Source organism: Hippocampus bargibanti, linkage group LG02 (assembly GCF_051943395.1).
Source record: "Hippocampus bargibanti isolate YZ-2025 linkage group LG02, ASM5194339v1, whole genome shotgun sequence".
Taxonomy (NCBI): Eukaryota; Metazoa; Chordata; class Actinopteri; order Syngnathiformes; family Syngnathidae; genus Hippocampus; species Hippocampus bargibanti.
In genome coordinates this window covers 35,744,039-35,765,186 of record NC_142735.1, presented here as the reverse complement: position 1 = coordinate 35,765,186, position 21,148 = coordinate 35,744,039, and the positions used below count along the sequence as shown (strand labels likewise).

Below are 21,148 nucleotides of genomic sequence, written 5' to 3'. Positions count from 1 at the left end.
CTCTCCCCTTTCCTGTACGCATGGTTCATTTTGCCCTTTGTGACATCTCAACGTCACTGCCATGCCTGGAAATGAATTCAAGCCAAATCTCCAGCTACTTTTGCTTTCCTGGATAGCCACCGCGTCCAATAGAAGCAGGTGAAGAGTGTCAGCACGTAGTTTTTCAACCCTATGCAGTCCTGAAGCCTTCAGTCTGCTAAAGGACTTTCCTTCTGTTCCTACTGGAAGGCTGCTGTTTAATTGGTTAACACCCCCCTTTCCCACGCGGCCTTACTTTCCCCGATGAATTGTCTATCGATAGCCGTAAAGTCTGCTTGAGTCAAGGTCAAGAGTAAAAGTGCCGTTTGTGTGTAAGATCTTAATCACATGCTTTGCGAAACAGATTTTGGGTGGTTTTCTCAAAACGCTATGGGCCACCTGCCACGTTTATTAATTGGCAAAGCCACAAGCGTTCGTTTCCGGCTCGCGGCCCAAGTGCCTGATGGGATTTCCAGAACGAGAGACACTGATTGATGACAGCGGGATTTTTAGATGACGAGAGACTCGCGCCGGCTGCCTTCTTACTTTTTGGGTTTTATTGCACCTGGACCACATAAGGGGGGGTCGGTCTCTGGTAATGCCATGAGACAAGGTCAAACATTCTCGAAGAACTCATCTTGAATTGTGGCCAAAGTCACTTGGAAAGCTTCTTTTTATGAACAATGGTCATGTTTCAACTTGTGAACCCTAATTCGACTTTTAGGCTTTATTGAGTTAAAAAGGTTCGCATATTTAAAGGACAACCGACGCCTTCGGACAAGTTGCGTGCACAATTTGGAAAATCACTTCAAATGACTTCTACTCAGCGCATTTTACAAAGATTCCACCGCATATAGCTATATTTTACATTTTAAGATTCGGGCTGAATATTCAGGAAGTCTTGTTTTCCACTTGATGACGATGCCCTAAGTGACGTCACGGAGGGAATGCCCCTTAACCGAGAAAGCGACACACAATGCATTTTGGGCACTTCTTTTCGCCTGAAAACACTGTGTTGATGGCGAAATTAGAAAGAAAACACATAAATAACGCAATGGTGAATCGTTGTGTCTTGCACCAAGACTACTATTTGATTCTAGTTGACACAAATTCCCAGCAAACAAATCAGCCCATTTCCAACATAGCTTGGGCGCCATCTTCTGCATTTTCTGGGACGCTACATTGCAGTCCTGACGGCTCGAATTGATACAAAATGACTTCCTTCCTCGATTGCAAACATTTATGATTTCCTCTTCAGAACTATTTGAATCATATTCATAACTGGATGAGTAACAAGAAAGCATCTTCTCCCAATCTGAAGCCATTGTTTTGATTCTCGAGCAAAGTAAAGACGTGTTTGCGTGACGTCACGAACAAGGGGGCGGGACCTTCTGAAACTGAAACTTTCTGAGGTCATTTTGAAGTACAGTAAAGTCTCGTTATATCGATATCGGATATATCGATAGTCCCGGTTATATCGATACTATTTCTATACACGCACGGAGAAAATTACATGCAAACAGGGTCGGATATATCGATAGTCCCGGTTATATCGATATTTTTTCGGACTCCCTTGAATATCGATATAACGAGACTTTACTGTAGTTTTGGGACATATTCATTGGTGTTTTGCATTTGACTAAAAATATCAGCCTGCGTGTTTTGGGTATTTTAGATGCTATAAAACGTTTTTCTGATGCCAGTTAGGAAACAAAAAATGGTGTTGCTTGTCTTTTAAGGCTCAGTGAAACCCACCCTTTCATCGGCGACACATTTCAAGGTTTGCGGAGAGCCTCTTAAAAAGCAGCTGATAGATCCTTTTGTACGAGCCGCAACGCACGTGGCAGACGCTATTGTAGCCATGGCGGTGGGAGTGCAGGGTCTTTGGAACCGGAGAGGAGACCTCGAATGCAATATGATGCCTGAAAGCGCCCGATGACAGAGGCCTGACGCTCAGGTTTGCGCTGGTGACAAACACAGCTCAGACAACTGTCTCGCCTTGTGGCTTTTTTTTAAATTTTATGTGTTTAAAAAAAAAAAGCAACATCAAAAACCGGCTGCTATTCAGCGGGATGAAGCGAGGGGGGTCCGATTACATACAACTGCTTAAAAGCCAAGCCAGAAGAGACTCTTTCAGTTGTATGTGGGGAGGTTGTCGGGTGCTTTCTGATCCTACCTTTACAATAGGAGGTTTAGATGAGTGTATTAGCATATTTAGTAGCTGTCGCCTCATGACAATTGGATTCCCATGACATGGTGGCCTCACATGTATTGGAACAACTCCGTTCTGTGTTCTGCACTTTGAAAAGTTAAGCACGGCTTTTAGCTGAGTGGGAAACTAGTTTGATAAGATGTGTGTGTGTGTTTTCATATTGAAGCATTTAACCAATCACATTTCAGCCATCTGTCACGATCTGGTTGGTGACCAACGTGTGGCGCTGTCGCACCCTGCGGCACCTGCACAGGTGTTGGTCGTTCCAATCCGTGGCAGACTGTCACGTTCTGGTTAGCGACCAACGGATAGCGCTGACGGCCCCGCCCTCAGTTGCACAGGTGTTGATCGTCCTCATCAGTGGCAGTTAAAAGGACTCCCAGCACCACCATTTGATGTCGGGTCATTTTATGTACTGTGTATGTGTTTGCCTCACTCCGTCAAGGTTTGCAAGGTGGTGATGCTGGTTGTGGTTACCAAAAAAAGCAGGCAGGGGGGAGCAGCAGGTTGTATTTGACAAATTCTATTAAAATAAAGACAGAAGGAACAAAATCTAAAACATCAAAGTAATCTGAACAGAAAAGTACAAAGTATCAAAGAAAACCATGAGTAAAAATCTGCCAAGATGAAACAAACCTGACAGGGTGAAGCAAATACATACCCAGTACATACAATGACCCGACACCGAATGGTCGTGCTGGGAGTCCTTTTAACTGCCACTGATGAGGACGACCAACAAAAGTACTTTTTAAGTTTCTTCAAGTCACAAGTTATTTTCTGGCCAACGGCATCCTATTGTGGATTGATTCAGACGTAGCACTACTGAAGGCCTAGGACTAACATGCATGGCCCGCCACTGCTTTGAAGCCAAAGTCCAATCCCGTGAAGACGTTTATCGTTTTTTTTTTTTCCATTGTGGTCTTCCTTCTGTTTCAGAATAGCTCTACCAATCAATTGCAATCTGCATTACTCCCACCGGTTCACCCTAACTCTGAACAGGATCGATTAGGAACTCTAAACTGATCACCTATTTTTTCCTCTCTACCTCAAGGGTCCAAATGCTTTGGTAACGTACACCATCATCAGCGGTGCGGACGACAGTTTTCGGATTGACCCCGAGTCTGGCGATCTGATCGCCACCAAGAAATTGGACCGGGAACGGCGCTCCAGTTACTCCCTGCTGGTACGAGCCGACGACGGGAAGCAGTCGTCTGACATGAGGCTCAACATCACCGTCGAGGACGTCAACGACCACACGCCCAAGTTCTCAAGACCGGTGTACTCGTTTGACATCCCCGAAGACATGGCATCAGGTAGGGAATTTTTCATGCTTTGGGGATGCAGTTGAAGTTCGTCAGCGAATTAAAGTATTTTGCTGGTAGTTTCGGCCCTATATATATATCCCTACTGTCCAGACATGGCGGTGCCAGACTCTGCTACACTGATTACTTCTATTGTCCTGCCTGAGTATGAGGTCTACGAATGGCCTGATTGCCCCATTTGCTCAGTCGTGGACAGTCGTAGACCTCATACTCAGGCAGGACAATAGAAATAATCAGTCAGGACAATAGAAGTAGTCAGTGTAGCCGCAACCTGAGAGCAGGGACCAATCATAGCAGAGTCTGGCACCGCCACGTCAGGACAGTAGGGATATATATATATAGGGCCGAAACTACCAGCAAAAGACTTTAGTTTGCTGACAACGCCTCTTGGATAAGAATCGAAAGGTCCTTCAAAGAAGTACAGATGACGGCTGAAGAAACCTTTTCATCGATGGACCACTCCTGTACGACTGAGTGCTTACACGGACGAATCCTTGAAGGGGTTTATTTTTGTGTCTTCGCAGGCTCCATTGTGGCGGCCATCCTTGCCAGCGACTCTGACTCAGGAGTGAACGGCGAGGTCACCTACTCATTGGAGGATGACGACGAGGACGAGACCTTCCTGCTCAACCCGGTGACTGGTGTTTTCAACGTAACGCGCCCGCTGGATTACGAGAATCAGCAGTACTACATCCTGACGGCCAAGGCGGTGGACGGTGGTGGGCAGGCAAGCACAGTTAGGGTCTACTTCAACATCCTGGACGTGAACGACAACGCGCCAACATTCAACAGCACCGTGTACAGCGCTTCGGTTTTGGAGAACCTGCCGCCTGGATCGAGCATTGTTGCTGTCAGTGCCACGGATGCAGATGATGGTATGTGTCACGCAGGGCAACAAACATATGTGTAGTATAACACACACACCTTTGACTTGTTGACACCTGATATCACGTTCACATACGTCTTTGTAACTTCTCAGTCGTACAGGAGTGGTCCATCGATGAAAAGGTTTCTTCAACCTCGTTTTGCAAACCTCTTGCCTTGCGAACGTTTCGATTTACGAACGTTACATTGATGAAAATTTTACCTTGGCATATAAACTATTTTTTGGGTTTTTGTCCTCTATCCCCCACCCCCAGTCTTCAGTTAAAGCCACGTGATTGGTCAATATTAAAGAGACAGGCAGACTACAGAGAGAGAGAGTGTTAAAATGGATAGAAAACAGTGAAATTTGGACTCGTTTCAACTTTGATAGTTCAAAGGCAGAGTGTAGACTGCAAGGTTAAAATATCCCATCAATCAGGCTCCACAAATTACCCACACAAGCCATCTGTACACTTCATGCAAAAAGCTATCAACCCAGCTAAACAGAAAACGATTGATGATGAACAAGGTAAAATGATCGCAGAGAAAGCACCTCCAAGGGATCATTCCTCAAGATGGTGAAAGAAGGCGACGTTCCTCATCAAGTGTTTCATGCTGATGAAACCGGTCACTCCATTCCATCAAGCCAGCAACGACCATCACAAAGGTCAAAACGACTTTATTATATAACTACAATTTATTTCTTTAATTATAATACCATAGGACATTTATTATACATACAATAAAGTATATTTTGAGTAGTTTTAAGACTTAGAAAATTAAAAAAAATGATGTTTTATGGGGACCTGGGAACGGATTATTCTCATTTCAATGGTTTTCTATGGGAAATTAATGTTTGGAATACACATTTTTCACCTTACACACTGTCTGGGAACCAATTAAGTTCGTAAGCCAAGGTATCACTGTATTGGCTTTTTTTCCAAGCCCACTGTCCAGTAATTACCCCTACAGGCGCTGGCTTTGACCTACATTCTCAGGGAACGAAGGCGTCCAGTCCTCGCCACAATCTCCAAAACGTATAGCTGCCTGTTCCCACTGTCCAAATACACCAGCGCCATTGTTAGCACTTCCTAAGCCGTGCCCTTTGACCCAGCCCCCTTTTGTCTGTGGGTCGCGCAGCTTGAACTCGGATGGCAGTGTCACTCATAGCTTTGATAAGGGATTACTTGAGCACTGTAAATGCGACTGTGTTGTGTTGTGGGAAGGTGCAGATGCTTTCCACATGAACAACTTGTTGAGTTGGATTACCAGCGTTCAATTCAAGATGGACCCTCGAAATCCCAATGGCATTTTTTTTGCAATTGGCAATAATAATAATCATCATCATCTTCATCATCATCATAATAATACAGTAAAGTCTCGTTATATCGATATCGGATATATCGATAGTCCCGGTTATATCGATACTATTTCTATGCACGCACGGAGAAAATTACATGCAAACAAGGTTGGATATATCGATAGTCCCGGTTATATCGATATTTTTTCGGACTCCCTTGAATATCGATATAACGAGACTTTACTGTAGTACATTTCATTTAGAAGCGCATTTCAAAACTCTCAAGGTCACTTTACAGTCACAGGATAGGTTTTTCTCTGGGTGAGCAGCGGCAGCCACACGCGCCAGCGTTCACTCAACCAGGAAGTAGACAGAAAGCTAGCTAGATAGCTAATAGATAGATAGCTAGTGTGTCAGCTAGATACCTAATAGATAGCTAGATAAATAGTTAAATAACTAATAAATAGCTAATAGATAGCTAATAGACAGCTAGCTAGCCAGCTGGACAACCAGATAGCTTATTGATAGCTAGCCTGCATTATTATTATTATTATTATTATTATTATTATTATTATTATTATTATTATTATTATTATTATTATTATTCTGTAGTTAGTGTGTGGTTACAGGTTTACAGTCATAATTTATATTTTGGCGGTGTAGTATGATTTCAATTGGAATCATTAGGAATTTCCGTTTGACATAATTCTTTATGAGAGACGACAGTCTAGCAAGCTAGCTACCTATCTATTTGCTATCTATTAGCTATCTATTAGCTGACTCGCTAGATATCTAGCAATCTATTGTTTAGCTATCGTTTAGCTATCTAGCTGGCTAGGTAGCTATCTATTAGCGACTGTATCCTGTGAATGTAAAGTGACATTGAGAGTTTTGAAAGGTGCTTATCAATGAAATGTATTATTATTATTACTGTATCTATTAACTAGCTAGCTTGCTTTCTATCTATTTGAGTTACTTGCGGGTTGAGTGAACGCTGGCGCGTGTTGCTGCTGCCACTCACCCGGAAAAACTTATCCTGTAACTGTAAAGTGACCTTGAGTGTTTTGAAGGGCGCTTATAAATGAAATGTATTATTATTATTATTATTATTATTATTATTATTATTATTATTATTATTATTATTATTATTGTTATTATTATTGTTATTATTGTTGTTGTTGTATCTACTGCCTATCTGGCTAGCTAGCTGGCTATCTATTAGCTATCTTTCCAGCTCGCAAGCTCTCTATTAGCTGGCTGGTTAGTGCTATCTATTAGCTATATATTAGCTAGCTAGCTGGCTGGCTTGTTATCGATAGGCGCTCTAATAGCTAGCTAGCTTTCTATCTATTTGAGTTACTTGCGGGTTGAGTGAAAGCTGGCGCGTGTTGCTGCTGCTACTGACCCACAGAAAAACGTATCCTGTGACTGTAAAGTGACCTTGAGAGTTTTGAAGGGCGCTTATAAATAAAATGTATTATTATTATTATTATTATTATTATTAAGAAACAGCAGAATGACAAATGTTTAACTTGAGGTTAGTAGGAGGACCTAAGTGAAACTTTTTGTTTGCAAACAGGAAAAAAACAAACAAACGTGCCTCACGTCTGGATATAGAAAACAATCAGAGGTTCCCTTGTTTCCGCTAATTTTTCAACACGCAGACATCCATTTCCCATTGCAACCCTTGCGAGCTATTTTTTGTCATCTATGCTCTTTGTATGAGATTTGGATCTTGCCATGTCAACATAATTAGTCCTCCAGTGGTGGAGGTGTTTGTGTGGTCTCGATGATCCTAGGAGCTACGTTGTCTGGGGTTTTATGCCCCTGGTAGGGTCACAATGGGGAAATTTGCAAATTGTCTGTCTTATTTTGATGCAGGTCATTGTTATCATAGTGACTACAGAGTGTTGTGGCCAAATCAGGCTGGTTTCTGAAAATATTGTATACCTTAAAGGACAACCGACACCCCTGGACAAGTTGTGTCCATAATTTGTAAAATGACTTCAAATGACTCCTACTGAGCGTATTTTACGAAGATTCCACCGCATATAGCTATATTTTACGTTTTAAGACTCGCGCTGAATTTTCAGGAAGTCTTGTTTTTGAGTTGGTGATGAGTCCGTACGTGACGTCACTGAAGGAACGCCCCTGACTGAAAAAAGGACACATTGTAGTAGTACTGTGTGGAAATGTATTTTGCTGTACTTGTTTGGTCTGAAAACCTTGTGTTGCACCAAAAAGCCGCCAGAAGAGGGCGACCAAGCTCCATGGAAGGAATTAATCAGCCTGTGGAAACGGGCTGATTAATTCCTCACAAGAGCTTGGACGCCATTTTCTGCCTCTTTTTGGGTGATACATTTCCCCCCAATGTTGCCTCAAAATGGCACGGAATAAATTCTAAATTCTAAAATAATGAATCAGCCCGTTTCCACAGGCTGATAAATTCCTTATATGGAGCTTGGACGCCCTTTCTTGTGCAACACGAGGTTTTCAGACCAAACAAGCCTATACGTGATGGAACTACTGCTATAATGTGTCCTTTTTTTCGGTCAGGGGCGTTCCTTCAGTGACGTCACGTACGGACTCGTCATCATCTCAAAAACAAGACTTCCGGAATATTCAGCACTAGTCTTAAAACGTAAAATATAGCTATATGCGGTGGAATCTTTGTAAAATACGCTGAGTAGTCATTTGAAGCCATTTTACAAATTATGGACACAACTTGTCCGGAGACCTCGGTTGTCCTTTAAGAAACCTTTTCCTCGATCGGACAGTCATGACACTAAACCCTTACCATCCATTGCAATCACTATTTTGTCATATCTCTTCTGCTTCAGGTCCCAATGCACATCTTCTCTACAAAATTGCATCCGGTGATCCACAGGAGCACTTTGTCCTCACCAAAGACGGGGTTCTACAAACCAAAAAGGCCTTGGACCGGGAGATGCAATCCTTCTACAACTTGGTCATCACAGTCAACGACTTAGCTCCGCCGCCGATGAGCCGTTTCACTAGCACAGCCCAAGTGTCTCTCATCCTCTTGGATGTCAACGACTGCGCACCCACGTTCATCTCGCAAAAGATGATGTACATCCAGGAGAACACACCGGTGGATACATCGGTGTTCACTGCCCGGGCTACGGATGCCGACAGTGGGCCCAACAGCTATGTGCAGTATTCTCTCAAAGGACCCTTCGGTAACAAATTTAGCATCGGTACTATCGACGGGGAAATTAGGTTGATGGGAGAATTGGACAGAGAGGAGCTCGCTAACTACACTCTGACAGTGGTGGCAACCGATAAAGGTGAACCGCCGCTATCCTCTACCATGGATGTGACTATTTTGGTTCTGGACGTCAACGACAACACGCCAAGCTTCTCCCAAAATATCTATGATATTGAGATAGAGGAAAACACTTTGAGCGGGACGGACATCATCCAGGTGTTTGCCAGCGACGCAGACGAAGGTACAAATGGACAAATCCGCTTTTCGGTCTCAGGAGGAAATACCAACGGAGACTTCAGAATGGATTCGGTCACTGGGATGGTGTCGGTGGCGAAAGAACTGGACCGGGAACTCCGGTCTTCTTACTCGTTGGCAGTTCAAGCGTCTGACCGTGGAAGCAGTCCGAGGGTTGACCGCGCCACGGTGAACATCGTGTTGCTGGATGTCAATGACTGCTCTCCTCTGTTTGAGCTCTCTCCTTACACGGTCAACGTTCAGGAAAACCTTCAGGAGCTACCGAGAAACATCCTGCAGGTGACTACCTTTACTTTCTACAGCCGTTTCAGAGGTATTCACAAAGCAAACCGTTTCTTTCTCACCATTGACAGTTCTACCGTGTCCCCCGTCCTTCAGGTCAAGAGCCTGGGTGTCATCCTCGTTAGCTCACTATCTTTTCACTCCCATATAAATAACATAACTCGGTCTGCATATTTCCACCTCCGTAATATCAATCGTCTCCATCCCTCTCTCACTCCTCACACCACTGCTATCCTTATCCACAGTCTCGTCACCTCCCGTATCGATTATTGTAACTCACTTCTTTTCTGGGTCAATCAAAAATTTCTCCAGAAGCTCCAACTAGTCCAAAATTCCTCAGCCCGGAACATCACAAAAACCACCTCCTTTCACCACATCACTCCTGTCCTCCAGCAGCTCCATTGGCTCCCTGTTAAACTTCGTATTGATTTCAAGATACTTCCGTTTACATTTAAAGCCATCCATAACCTTGCCCCCCCCCCCCCCTATCTGTCTGACCAAACATCATGGCTGGTCTCACCACAGTTTTACAGACTTTTCCTTTCATCCTAGCTGAAACCCTTCTATCACACATCACGCCTGACATTTTTCCCCAGCGATTCCGGCCTTCCTGAACACCCTTCTTCACCTCTTTTCCACACTCTCCATTGCTCTGGACAGTTGACCCCAAGTATTTAAAATTGTCCACCTTCTTTATCTCTTCTCCCTGGAGTAATTCCAATTGGGCAAATTGAATAAGTAATGAACTTCCTGCCGTCAATAATGATCTTTCTAGTACTTTTATGAAGTAGCCGACATCACACATTTATCAATCCGACACTGATCACATCATAACCGAATGTTTTGGTGGTCTAGATGCTCAACTTACGTCCTTGTCTGTTTGTTCTAGGTTGTCGCCAGGGACGACGATCAAGGCACCAATGGTCAGCTAAGCTACATGCTAAGTGGCGGCAACGACCAAGCCGCCTTCAGCTTGTCGTCCAGCGGTCAACTGAGTCTGACTCACACTCTGGACCGAGAGGCTCAAGGGGAATACATCCTGCTGATCACAGCTACAGATTCGGGTGAGGCCAAAGTCCCAATTTTTTTTAAGCTATGAGGTCTGGCGTAAAAAGTGATTTTTATTCGTTTTTGGAAGAGCTTCCAGAATAGATGACTTCTTTCTGCAGTTGTACCACTTTTTTTTTTCCTTAAAGGACAACCGACACTATTTTTTTGTTTCCTAACTGACATCAGAAAAACGTTTTATAGCATCTAAAATACCCAAAACACGCAGGCTGATATTTTTAGCCAAACGTAGAACGGCAATAAAAATGAGTCAAATTGGCCCAAAACTGCCACAAAATGAGCTCGGAAATGGGCAGATTCAGAAAGTCCCGCCCCCTTGTTCTTGACGTCACTATTGGTCACATTTCCGAGTCACATTTTTGAGAATCAAAACATCGCAGGGATACGAAAATGACGAAAATGCACAAGATGGCGCACAAGCTCCGTTGGAAATGGGCTGATTTGTCCGCTGGGAATTTGTGTCAACTAGTATCAAATAGTAGTCTTGGTGCAACACACGATTCACCATCGCGTTATTTATGTGTTTTCCTTCTAATTTGGCCATTGACACCGATCAACACGAAGTTTTCAGACCAAACAAAGTACCCAAAATGCATTGTGTGTTGCTTTATCGGTCAGGGGTGTTGCTTCCGTGACGTGGCGTCATGAATCGTCATCAACTCGAAAACAAGACTTCCTGAATATTCAGCGCGAGTCTTAAGAGGTAAAATATAGCTATATGCCGTGGAATGCGCTCAGTAGAAGTCATTTTACAAATTATGGACGCAACATGTCCGGATGGGTCGATTATCCTTTAATGGACAAAGGTGGCGGTGCCAGACCCCTGCTTAGATAGGTCCCTGCTCTAAGATTGGCGGGAGCAGTGGACCACTCCCTGAAGCTAATCTGATGACGTCTTTTGTTTTATCTGATTATGTTCTATGACTGGCCCTGATTGGCCAATTTGCTCTGGTATCACCTCATCAGCATGACTAAGCCTATGTGGTAACGATCTAGGAAGTCTGTTCCAAGCACGATCCAAATTAAAAGGTCTTAAAAGGTAAAATATAGCTATACATGGTGGAATCTTTGTCAAATGCGCTCAGTAGAAGTCATTTGAAGTGATTGTACAAACGCAACTTGTCCGGAGGTGTCGGTTGTCCTTTAAGGGGTGATTGGGTTTATCCGGTGAGGTCTGTCCTTAAATGGTCACTTTCGGCGTCCAGTAACATACTTGAAGATCACCCAAGAAAGAATCCAATAAACCTGAGCGCAGTCAACAAATATTTTGATTTCACGGTGTGCGCAACTCTTATTTTGTGTGGCCCGATAAGCTAAACATTTGGAGAATTTTTAGCTCGCAAACTAGCGGGTGTTTTTTTTTTAACGATCTGGTCCCTAGAAATACATTGAGCGGCTTTGACTGAATAATATCTGGGGTTTATTTGGATATGGCGGCTGGTCTTGTTTTAGTCCGATAAAAGCTTAACGTGTTATTGCTCCGAGGTCAGTTAATGTGCAGTTCAACGAGAAACATGCGTTGCCTTGTTGCAACCAAATCACATGCTGTCTCGGCTAAGTATACGTTTCGGCTCTCGCTTACCAAAGCCACTCTGGCATAGTTGTCGTGATCTACGGGTTGCTTCTGTATCATTCTTTGGACATGTTCTGTATTTGGGACTCTGCGGAGGCCTCTGTGAAAATTGTTTCAAAAAATTTGCATTGAATGGTCCCCTGAGAACTGAATGAAGGACTAGGGCGGGGGAGTCTTCCAGCCTTTGGTTTAAGATCAAAGTCTTAGGGATGGCTGTTGATGGACAGTTTCTGGGGTCTAAATTTGAACGGCCTGACTACGACGCCATAAATTTCAAAGAACAAAAGATGGAATTGTATTTTTACTCATCGGACTAGCTGTTTCTAATCATGACTTTAGGTTTGCGAAGGCCGCCATAGACTTAACGTCTGTGTAAGCTCTCAGTCATACAGGAGTGATCCATCGATGAAAAGGTTTTTTCAGGCGTCATCTGTACTTCTTTGAAGGTGTCGGATGTTTCGCATCTTATCCAAGATGCTTCGTCAGCAAACTAAAGTCTTTTGCTGGTAGTTTCCGCCCTATATATATATCCCTACTGTCCAGACGTGATGGTTGCAGACTCTGTTATGATTGGTCCCTGGTACCTCACCCCACCATGGTGATTTAGTGAAGGATTTTGCTGTTTTATGAAAATAGCTTCTTTTACTAATCTTTCAAACCATCTATTTTCTTTCGCTAAGATTTTAACCTCATTGTCCCCAAATGAGTGGTTGCTAGCTTTTAGGTGCTTATGTACTGCCGATTGAGGCCCACTTGTATTATCCCTGCAATGTTGATAAAGTCTTATATAGAAATAATCAGTCAGGACAATAGAAGTAATCAGTGTAGCCGCAGGGAGTAGTCCTCTGCTCCCCCCAACCTGAGAGCATGGACCTATCATAGCAGAGTCCGGCACCGCCACGTCTGGACGGTAGGGATATAGATATATATTGGGCCGAAACTACCAGCAAAATATTTTAGTAGTTTGCTGACGAAGCATCTTGGATGAGAACGTCCGACGCCTTCAAAGGGAGTACAGATGACGGCTGAAGAAACCTTTTCATCGATGGACCGCTCCTGTACGACTGACAGCTTACACAGACGTCTCTTGAAATGTGTGTTGTCAAGTATGTGCCACATGGACAGAGCTGCCCTTACGAGAGAACATACTAATTTAGCGCCGTACTGCTTTTTTTTTACCGTTCACATGGAGTCCATATTTAGAACCCTTGACAGAGTTTCCAAAATATTTTGACAAGACGTTTTCAGTACAATGTCGGTGAGAGTGAAATGATTTGGGTTAGAATATCAAAATATCAAAAAAAAAAAAAACCCATAATCAACAACCCAGTCTAAATTATCCAGTAGTGTTTTTCTCACATTTTTGAGGCCTGGGCCCCAAGACGACGAGAGTCAAAATGCCTTTCCAGGCACGATTTGGCGCAACAGGCTGAAAAGGTGCAGACGTGCCTCAGGCGGATTGTTTCGGAACCGCATTTGACATTTCAAAGACCGCCTTTATCTTGTCCCGTGGTACCAGATTTTGGCTCAAAGACATGCGTCGGAAAGACAAATGAGCCTGTCGGGCAAGATACAGTGGAACCTTGCCTTACAAACTTAATTGGTTCCCAGACAGTGTGTAAGGTGAAAAGTATGTATCCCAAAAATTAATTTCCCATAGGAAACCATTAAAATGTGAATAATCCGTTCCCAGGTCCCCATAAAACATAATTTTCTACTTTCTAATTTAATTTTCCAAGCCTTAAAACTACACAAACTATACCTTATTTTATGTATAATAAATGTGTATTATGATTAAAGAAATAAACTGTACTGTATAATAAAATTGTTTGATTTACCTTTGTGATGGTCATTGATGGCTTGAAGAGTGAGGAGTGACCGGTTTCCTCAACATTAAACACTTGATGAGGAACGTAGCCTTCTTCTTTCATCATCTTGAGGAATCATCCCTTGTAGGTGCTTTCTCTGCCATAATTTTACCTTGTTCCTCATCAATTGTGTTCTATTTAGCTGGGTTGATCGCTTTTTGCATTAAGTGTACAGACGGCTTGTGCGGGTTGTTTGTGGAGCCTGATTGATGGCATATTTTAACCTTGCAGTCTACCCTCTGCCTTTGAACTATCAAAGTTGAAACTCTCACTGTCGTCTGCCTGTCTCTTTAATGTTTAAACCACCCTCCCCTCACTGCTGCATTCTCGACCAATCACGTGGCTTTAATCGAAGACTGGGGGCGGGGAATAGAGGACAAAAACAGTCGGCTGCCATTTTGTTGTTAGGAGAACGGGCTCGTTCGCGAACGACACATCACTCATTGTGGCGCTCCGTGTGTATCCCGAAAAATAGTTCGTATACCAAGGTAAAATTATCATAAATTTAACGTTCGTAAACCGAAAAGTTCGTAAGCCAAGGGGTTCGTAAACCGTGGTATCACTGTATTTGTATCACAATGGATATTTTGAGTAGTGGGTGTTTATGATCCTACGTTGCCAATGTACATTAAACTCAAAAGAGACTGACTACGCGGTTGCTATTACTACTTTCCGGATAATCTACAACGCTGCGAATAACATCGCCTTTGTAATAAGAACACCAAAATAAAAATCACTCCATTAAACTTTCCCACAAGTCTTAAAACATTTGGATTTTGATCCTCTCTCCTTGCTTGTGTGTCAAAACCATTAAAGCTTCAACGCATATGGAGAAGTCGTTACGGCAAAGCCAAGCACTCAATAATTAAAGAACAGGTCGAATATGTCGATGTAATTTGATTGATGTTGCTCGTAACTTAACCGATTCATGGCTGAGCTTGTGTGAAAACATTTTCGCCGTTTGTAGCGTTTGGCACCGTGGACGTTTCTCCGCCCGAACCCAACGGCAGCCATTCAACCAGTGTTGCTGTGGACAGAGTCCCATTGAAAGAAGCTTTGTTGCAAGGCAACAGGTTCTCAGAGGTGCAAAAATGTCCATTTTTGCTTCATCTAGCGGCCATTTTATTGACGCCGGGGCCCTAAACAGGACAATCGGGCCGCAGTCCATAAAGCGTAATTAAGCGTTTAGCCTTTAGCTACAACCCACAGATGGGCCAGCTCGTAAAATGTACACATGCGTCCATCTCGCTTGAAAGTCAACCTCTTGCCTGTTTCCGCGACTGCGGTTGTTTGAGAATCTCAGCCTTCCTGTGTGCATCTAAGCTTAACTTTTTTTTTTTTTTTACCAGAGACATTATTAAAGGGATAGATTATCTCTTGTACTAGCAGAGACACCCAAACCTCCGTTTTAGAGCAGCTTAGACTGGACAACTCGGGACAAATCGCAGTCTTTCCCAGGAGGTGGGAGCCTCTGTTTCTCCCAGATCAACACCATACCACACCCAACCCCCACGAGACCCCCAACAACTCGTCAACAAGGTCACTCATAGCAGCTGCAGCATCACAAAACAGATCGCTTCCTCACCGTTAACCAGTGGCGAGCCGTCGGGGCTTGCAAGGCCTTCTCTGCTGGCCTAAAATATCTTAATCATAGACTAATTAACTCATTCACTGTCAGACGTTTCAAAAGTGTGTCGACACCAGTGCCAAGGTTTTTGTCATTTTCACTCAAATTGCAGGAGCCACAGAATATTGAGTTTTAGGACTACATCAACATTGAATACAGCGTAAGAAACCGTACACTCTCTTCTTTAATCGGAAAAAAATAATAAATTCCTAAGTTATATGAGTCTGTAGTTATCTGAGCTTGAAATGAGGGTGACTGTCCTAAATACAATGCAATACATACATATTGGTTTATTGGAGCTTTAACAACAGCTGAATCTGGAACAAAGCGCCAACATGGAAAAAGGCAAATGCTGCCCCCTTTTGGAAAAGAAAAAACATTGCCGGAGGCCATAGCCAGCGCTTTATCGGCAGCCAAGCATGAAAAAACAAAACGTGAACAAATTCAGGAATGGCACTCTATGTCATATTTTCAATTCCCGAATGAATTTATGAATGGCAGCAAATGACAGTGGTGGGCCGTCAGGGCCTGCAAGGCCTTCTTTGCAAATTTCTTCTTTACAAAATCTATGCCATCACAATCAGTTCTGCAGGCCCTGGAACGTAAAAATCAATATAAATGAAACAGTTGCTTAAACCAATCAGAGTTTGAGTTGCCAACCCAAGTTATTGCAAATTATGATTGGCTAGTCCCATGATTGGCTAGTCACAAGCCAATCATAGATCTAATCATCCAACTTACGACCGAGTTCCGTTCCGACCAAACGGTTGTAAGTCAAAATGGTTGTAAGTCGAAATCAAAATGTAAAAAAAAAAATAACTAACTGACTAGCTTGCTAACTAGCTTGCTGGCTATCTAGCTAGCTAGCTATTTTATGTATATTAGCTATCTAGCTGGCTATCTATTTGCTGTCTATTAACTATCTAACTGACTGGATGGCTAGCTAGCTATCTATTAGCTATCTATCAAACTAGCTATCTATTAATAATAATGATAATACATGGCCACTATAAGTGCCTTTCAAAACCTTCAAGACCACTCCACAGATAAGATAAGATAAATAAGACCTTGTGACCATCTGTTGCTTCCTCATGCTTAAGACTCACAGACAGCGCCCCCCCTCACGACCTCCGACACACAGTGACACACTCCCCCCCCCCCCGCCATCCCACCGTGTAAGCCCTTCAGCTCAAAAAGCATTGTCTGCCGTCAACATATGCCAGAGACTAAGCACCTTATTAGTGTCCATTTCCAGTGGACAAATCACATTAACCACCGAGAAGGTGCTTTAAACTTTATGAACAGGAGTTACAAATACATTTGATAACAGCAGTGCGGGGGGGGGGGGCATGGATTTCATCGCTAGGCCTTCAGTAGTGCTACATCTGAAGCTATCTAGACTTTATCTAGACCTTCATCCTCTCGAACGTCCGCGAAATACGTCGCAAGCCGCCCAGATGGAAATGATAGATAATAGATAGCATGTAGCTAGCTAGGTAGCATATGAGCAAAATTGATAACAACGGCAGTTTAAGGCAACGAAAAAAACGCTACAAATAGCTTATGGATACAAAATATAGAGCTAGCTCGGTTGCTAGCTGGGTGGTGGATGGTAGATGTATGGTTAGCTGGGTAGTCGGCTAGATCGCTAGCTGGATAGCCAGCGAGATAGCTCAAGTGAGCAACCAGGAAGGACCTATTGTACACTTTCTAATCAACATTATTGATATGTGATTGTACCCATGTCCATTGGGGTTTTCATTGTTTTATTGTAGTTGGGTAAATCTGGCTGGCTTTCTGGCTGTCTAGCTGGCTATTTATTAGCTATCTAGCTACCTAGCTAGATGGCTTGGCTGTCTGGCTGGCTGTCTATCTGGCTATCTATTAGCTTTATGGCTGGGTGTCTGGCTACTAGCTAGCAAGCTTTCTATCTATTTGAGTTACTTCTGGGTTGAGTGAAAAGTGGCGCATGTGGCCGCCACTGCTCGGCCACAGAAAAACTGATCCTGTGACTGTAAAGTGACGAAATAACTGACCGAGCTTTCTTAATGATGTCCATTTTCTTGAAATTCCGTCTTGATAATGTCTTGAACAGTAAATCTGCAGCCAAATCAATTTCTTCTTCACCTTTAGCCATTGTGGGTTGACAAAACTACTATTAAATCGACACAACATATATTTGCTGATGCAGCTCACGACCTCTGCAGTGCGCTAGCTCTGGCCAGTATGCATTGCATTCACGGTTTAGTTGAAATCAGCTGTTTTATTATTTATCATTTATTTATGGTTTTATTGTTCTGTGTATTGTTCTTTTAATTGTAAAGTGTCATTGGGCGTTCTGAAAGGCTAGTTTGTGCTGTTCGTGTTTATTATTCTTATTCTTCTATATAATAATAATAATAATAATAATAATAATAATAATAATAATAATAATACATTTCATTTATAAGCACCTTTCAAAACTCTTCAAGGTCACTTTACAGTTACAGGATACAGTCGCTGAGAGCTACCTAGCCAACTGGATAGCTAAACGATAGCGAGCTAGATAGCTAGCCAGCCAGCTAGACAGCTAATAGATAGCTAATAGATAGCTATCTTGATAGCTAGCTAGACTGTCATAAATTTCCCCATTGCGGGACGAATAAAGGTATTCTGATTCTGATTCTGATTCTGATAAAGCGCTGGTCAGACCTCTTGCAATGTTTTTCCCTTCCACAAGCTTTTGTCTTTTTTGTTCCATGTTAGCAATTTGTTACATTTTAAGCGCTATATAAATTAATATGTATTGTATTTTATTGTGTACAGCTGCCCTCATTTCAAGCTCACATAACTCCAAACCCATATCATTTAGGAATTAACTTTTTTTCTATGATAAAAGAAGGGCTAATATTTCTTACGCTGCATTGAATATTATTGGAATGTATGAGGAAACGGGAGTACCCGTAGAAAAGCCACTCATCCTTTCCTCAGCCGTCATCTGGACTTCTTTGAAGGTGTTGGATGTTTCACTCTTCATCCGAAAAGCTTCGTCAGCGAACTCAAAAACAGTGCTGGCTAGGGAATAGATAGCTAATAGATAGTGAATAGATAGATAATACCTAGCAAATAGATGGCTAATACCTAGCGAATAGGTATCTAATAGCTAGCTAGCTATATAGCTAATAGATACAGTAATAATAATAATAATACATTTCATTTATAAGTTCATTTCAAAACTCCTGCGCCTGCGTTCACTCAACCCGGAAGTAATTAAAATAGATAGCAAGCTAACATCATTATAATTGGATTGGATGTAGCTCTATTTGTATCGCAGTGGAGAAATTTACAGTTAACAGCAGCAAAGTTATGAAAGGAAGAGGAAAAGGAAAAAAAGAAGTAGAAGAACAAAATACAGGAGACGCCATGTACTTATCCCCCCCCCAAAAAAAATAAAAAAATCATCATTCCTTCTCCTCCCTTCTACATTTTGGTCGAGGTCGCTACTATGTCGCTAGCCGCTAATCCCTTTGTGAGCACAAAGCAGTTCATCTTTGATCAACAACAGCTTGACTGCTAAACACATTTTGGCTGCCGGTATCGGCGCTAAAGTGACACTGCGATCAATGAATGAGGATCGACTCCAATCGTTTGCCAGGACATTCAACTTGAAAGACGGGCAAGATTGACTGTTTGGACTTATATGCGCCAATTTAACAATGTCGTGTGCGTGCCAAATATGTTTTTTTCTCACCACATTTGTCAGCAGACTTCCATGTTTAAATCTGCAATCGTTTTGGGATGTCACATCTTTGGTTATTCTTCTAAATATTTGTAAGGGTGGCAAAAAGCCATCGGCTAAAAGTCAACAATGTCCATATTTGTCCTTATTTAGTAGGAAACGGAGATGCTGGATTGGAACTGCAAGGAATGTTATTCTCTTTATTTATTTTTCTTTTAATTTTTATAACAAGTACAGTGATACCTCAGCTTACGAACTTGGTTCCCAGAAAGTGTGTGTAAGGCGAAAAGTTCATCTTCCAAACATTTATTTCCCATAAGAAAGCATTAAAATGAGAATAATCCGTTCCCAGGTCCCCATAAAACATCATTTTCTACTAAGTAAGCCTTAAAACTACACATGCTATACCTTATTTTATGTATACTAAATGTGATAGGGTATTATCGTTAAAGAAATAAACTGTACTATATAATAAAGTCGTTTTATTTACATTTGTGATGGTCGTTGATGGCTTGATGGAATGGATAGCTTTTTGCATGAAGTGTCTCAAGGAGCTCTGGGTTGTACATCTTGGAAATTGTGATATTGCAACAGCAACAGATACAAGCAGACACACTACAAACATTATTAATAGTAGGTTCCCTTGCTTGTCTTTTCATTTCAAATTGAACTGATGGCTAGTGCGGGTTATTTTTGGAGCCTAATCATTTTAACCTTGCAGTCTACACTCTGCCTTTGAACTATCAAAGTTGAAATGAGTCCAAATTTCACGGTTTCCCATCTATTTTGTATTATAATAAACAGTAAAATAAATGAGAAATAAACTGTACTGTATAATAAAATGGTTTTATTGACCTTTGTGATGGTCGTTGATGGCTTGATGGAATGGAGTGGCCGCTTTCATCAGCATTAAACACTTGATGAGGAACGTCGCCTTCTTCTTTCACCATCTTGAGGAATGATCCCTTGAAGGTGCTATAATTTTATCTTGTTCCTCATCAATTGTGTTCTGTTTAGCTGGGTTGATGGCTTTTTACATCTAGTGTACAGATGGCTTGTGCGGGTTATTTGTGGAGCCTGATTGATGGGACATTTATTTCCTATAAGAAACCATGAAAATGAGAATAATCCGTTCCCAGGTGCCCATAAAACATCATTTTCTACTAGGTAAGCCTTAAAACTACACAAAATATACCTTATTTTATGTATAATAAATGTGCTATTGTATTGTAATAAAAAAATAAACTGTACTGTATAATAAAGTCGTTTTATTTATTTTTATGGTGGTCGTTGAAGTAGTTGCCTCTTGATGATATCCCAGTGAAGTTGCCGTGCTTTCTCGGCCATAGTACCCTCACTCACACTGTCCCCTGCTAGCTGCTTTTCATTAATCCAAATCAAGAGTAATTTTTCAACCTCTTCTATTGCCTGAGACCGTTGCTTAAACAACACAGGAACACCTTTAGCCACACGTAGCAATGGTCGACAATGCATGAGCTGTAATAGGCCACAACTCACAACTAGACGTTCAAAGACAACTCCTTCTGTCACGCCCCTTAAATGCATATTCCCTACCACTGAAGTACAGTAACGAAATACAAATTTTGTGACTTCCGAGAACCGGATCGGCTAATGTCGAAAATATTTGGCTGCAAGGATATGAAATCAGCAGGTCTGACAATACCTCTGATAGCATTGTTTCCCTATTTAGGTCGGAAACACACACAAACTCGATGCTATTGACCCCCCCCCCCTGCAGGATGTGATGTCACAACCTGTTTATCGGCCGACGAGAACACAGTCGGCCTTCTC

General features: G+C 42.3%; 1 protein-coding gene across 1 annotated transcript in view; it reads left to right on the top strand.

Moving 5' to 3' along the window:
• The window catches only part of fat4 (FAT atypical cadherin 4), a 135,836-nt gene that overhangs the window by 78,770 nt on the left and 35,918 nt on the right, over window positions 1-21,148 (top strand). The window contains exons 3-6 of the mRNA XM_088991181.1: window positions 3,282-3,543; window positions 4,077-4,427; window positions 8,557-9,479; window positions 10,372-10,546. Coding sequence (XP_088847307.1) covers window positions 3,282-3,543; window positions 4,077-4,427; window positions 8,557-9,479; window positions 10,372-10,546 — 1,711 coding nt within the window. The remainder of the gene's footprint in view (window positions 1-3,281; window positions 3,544-4,076; window positions 4,428-8,556; window positions 9,480-10,371; window positions 10,547-21,148) is intronic.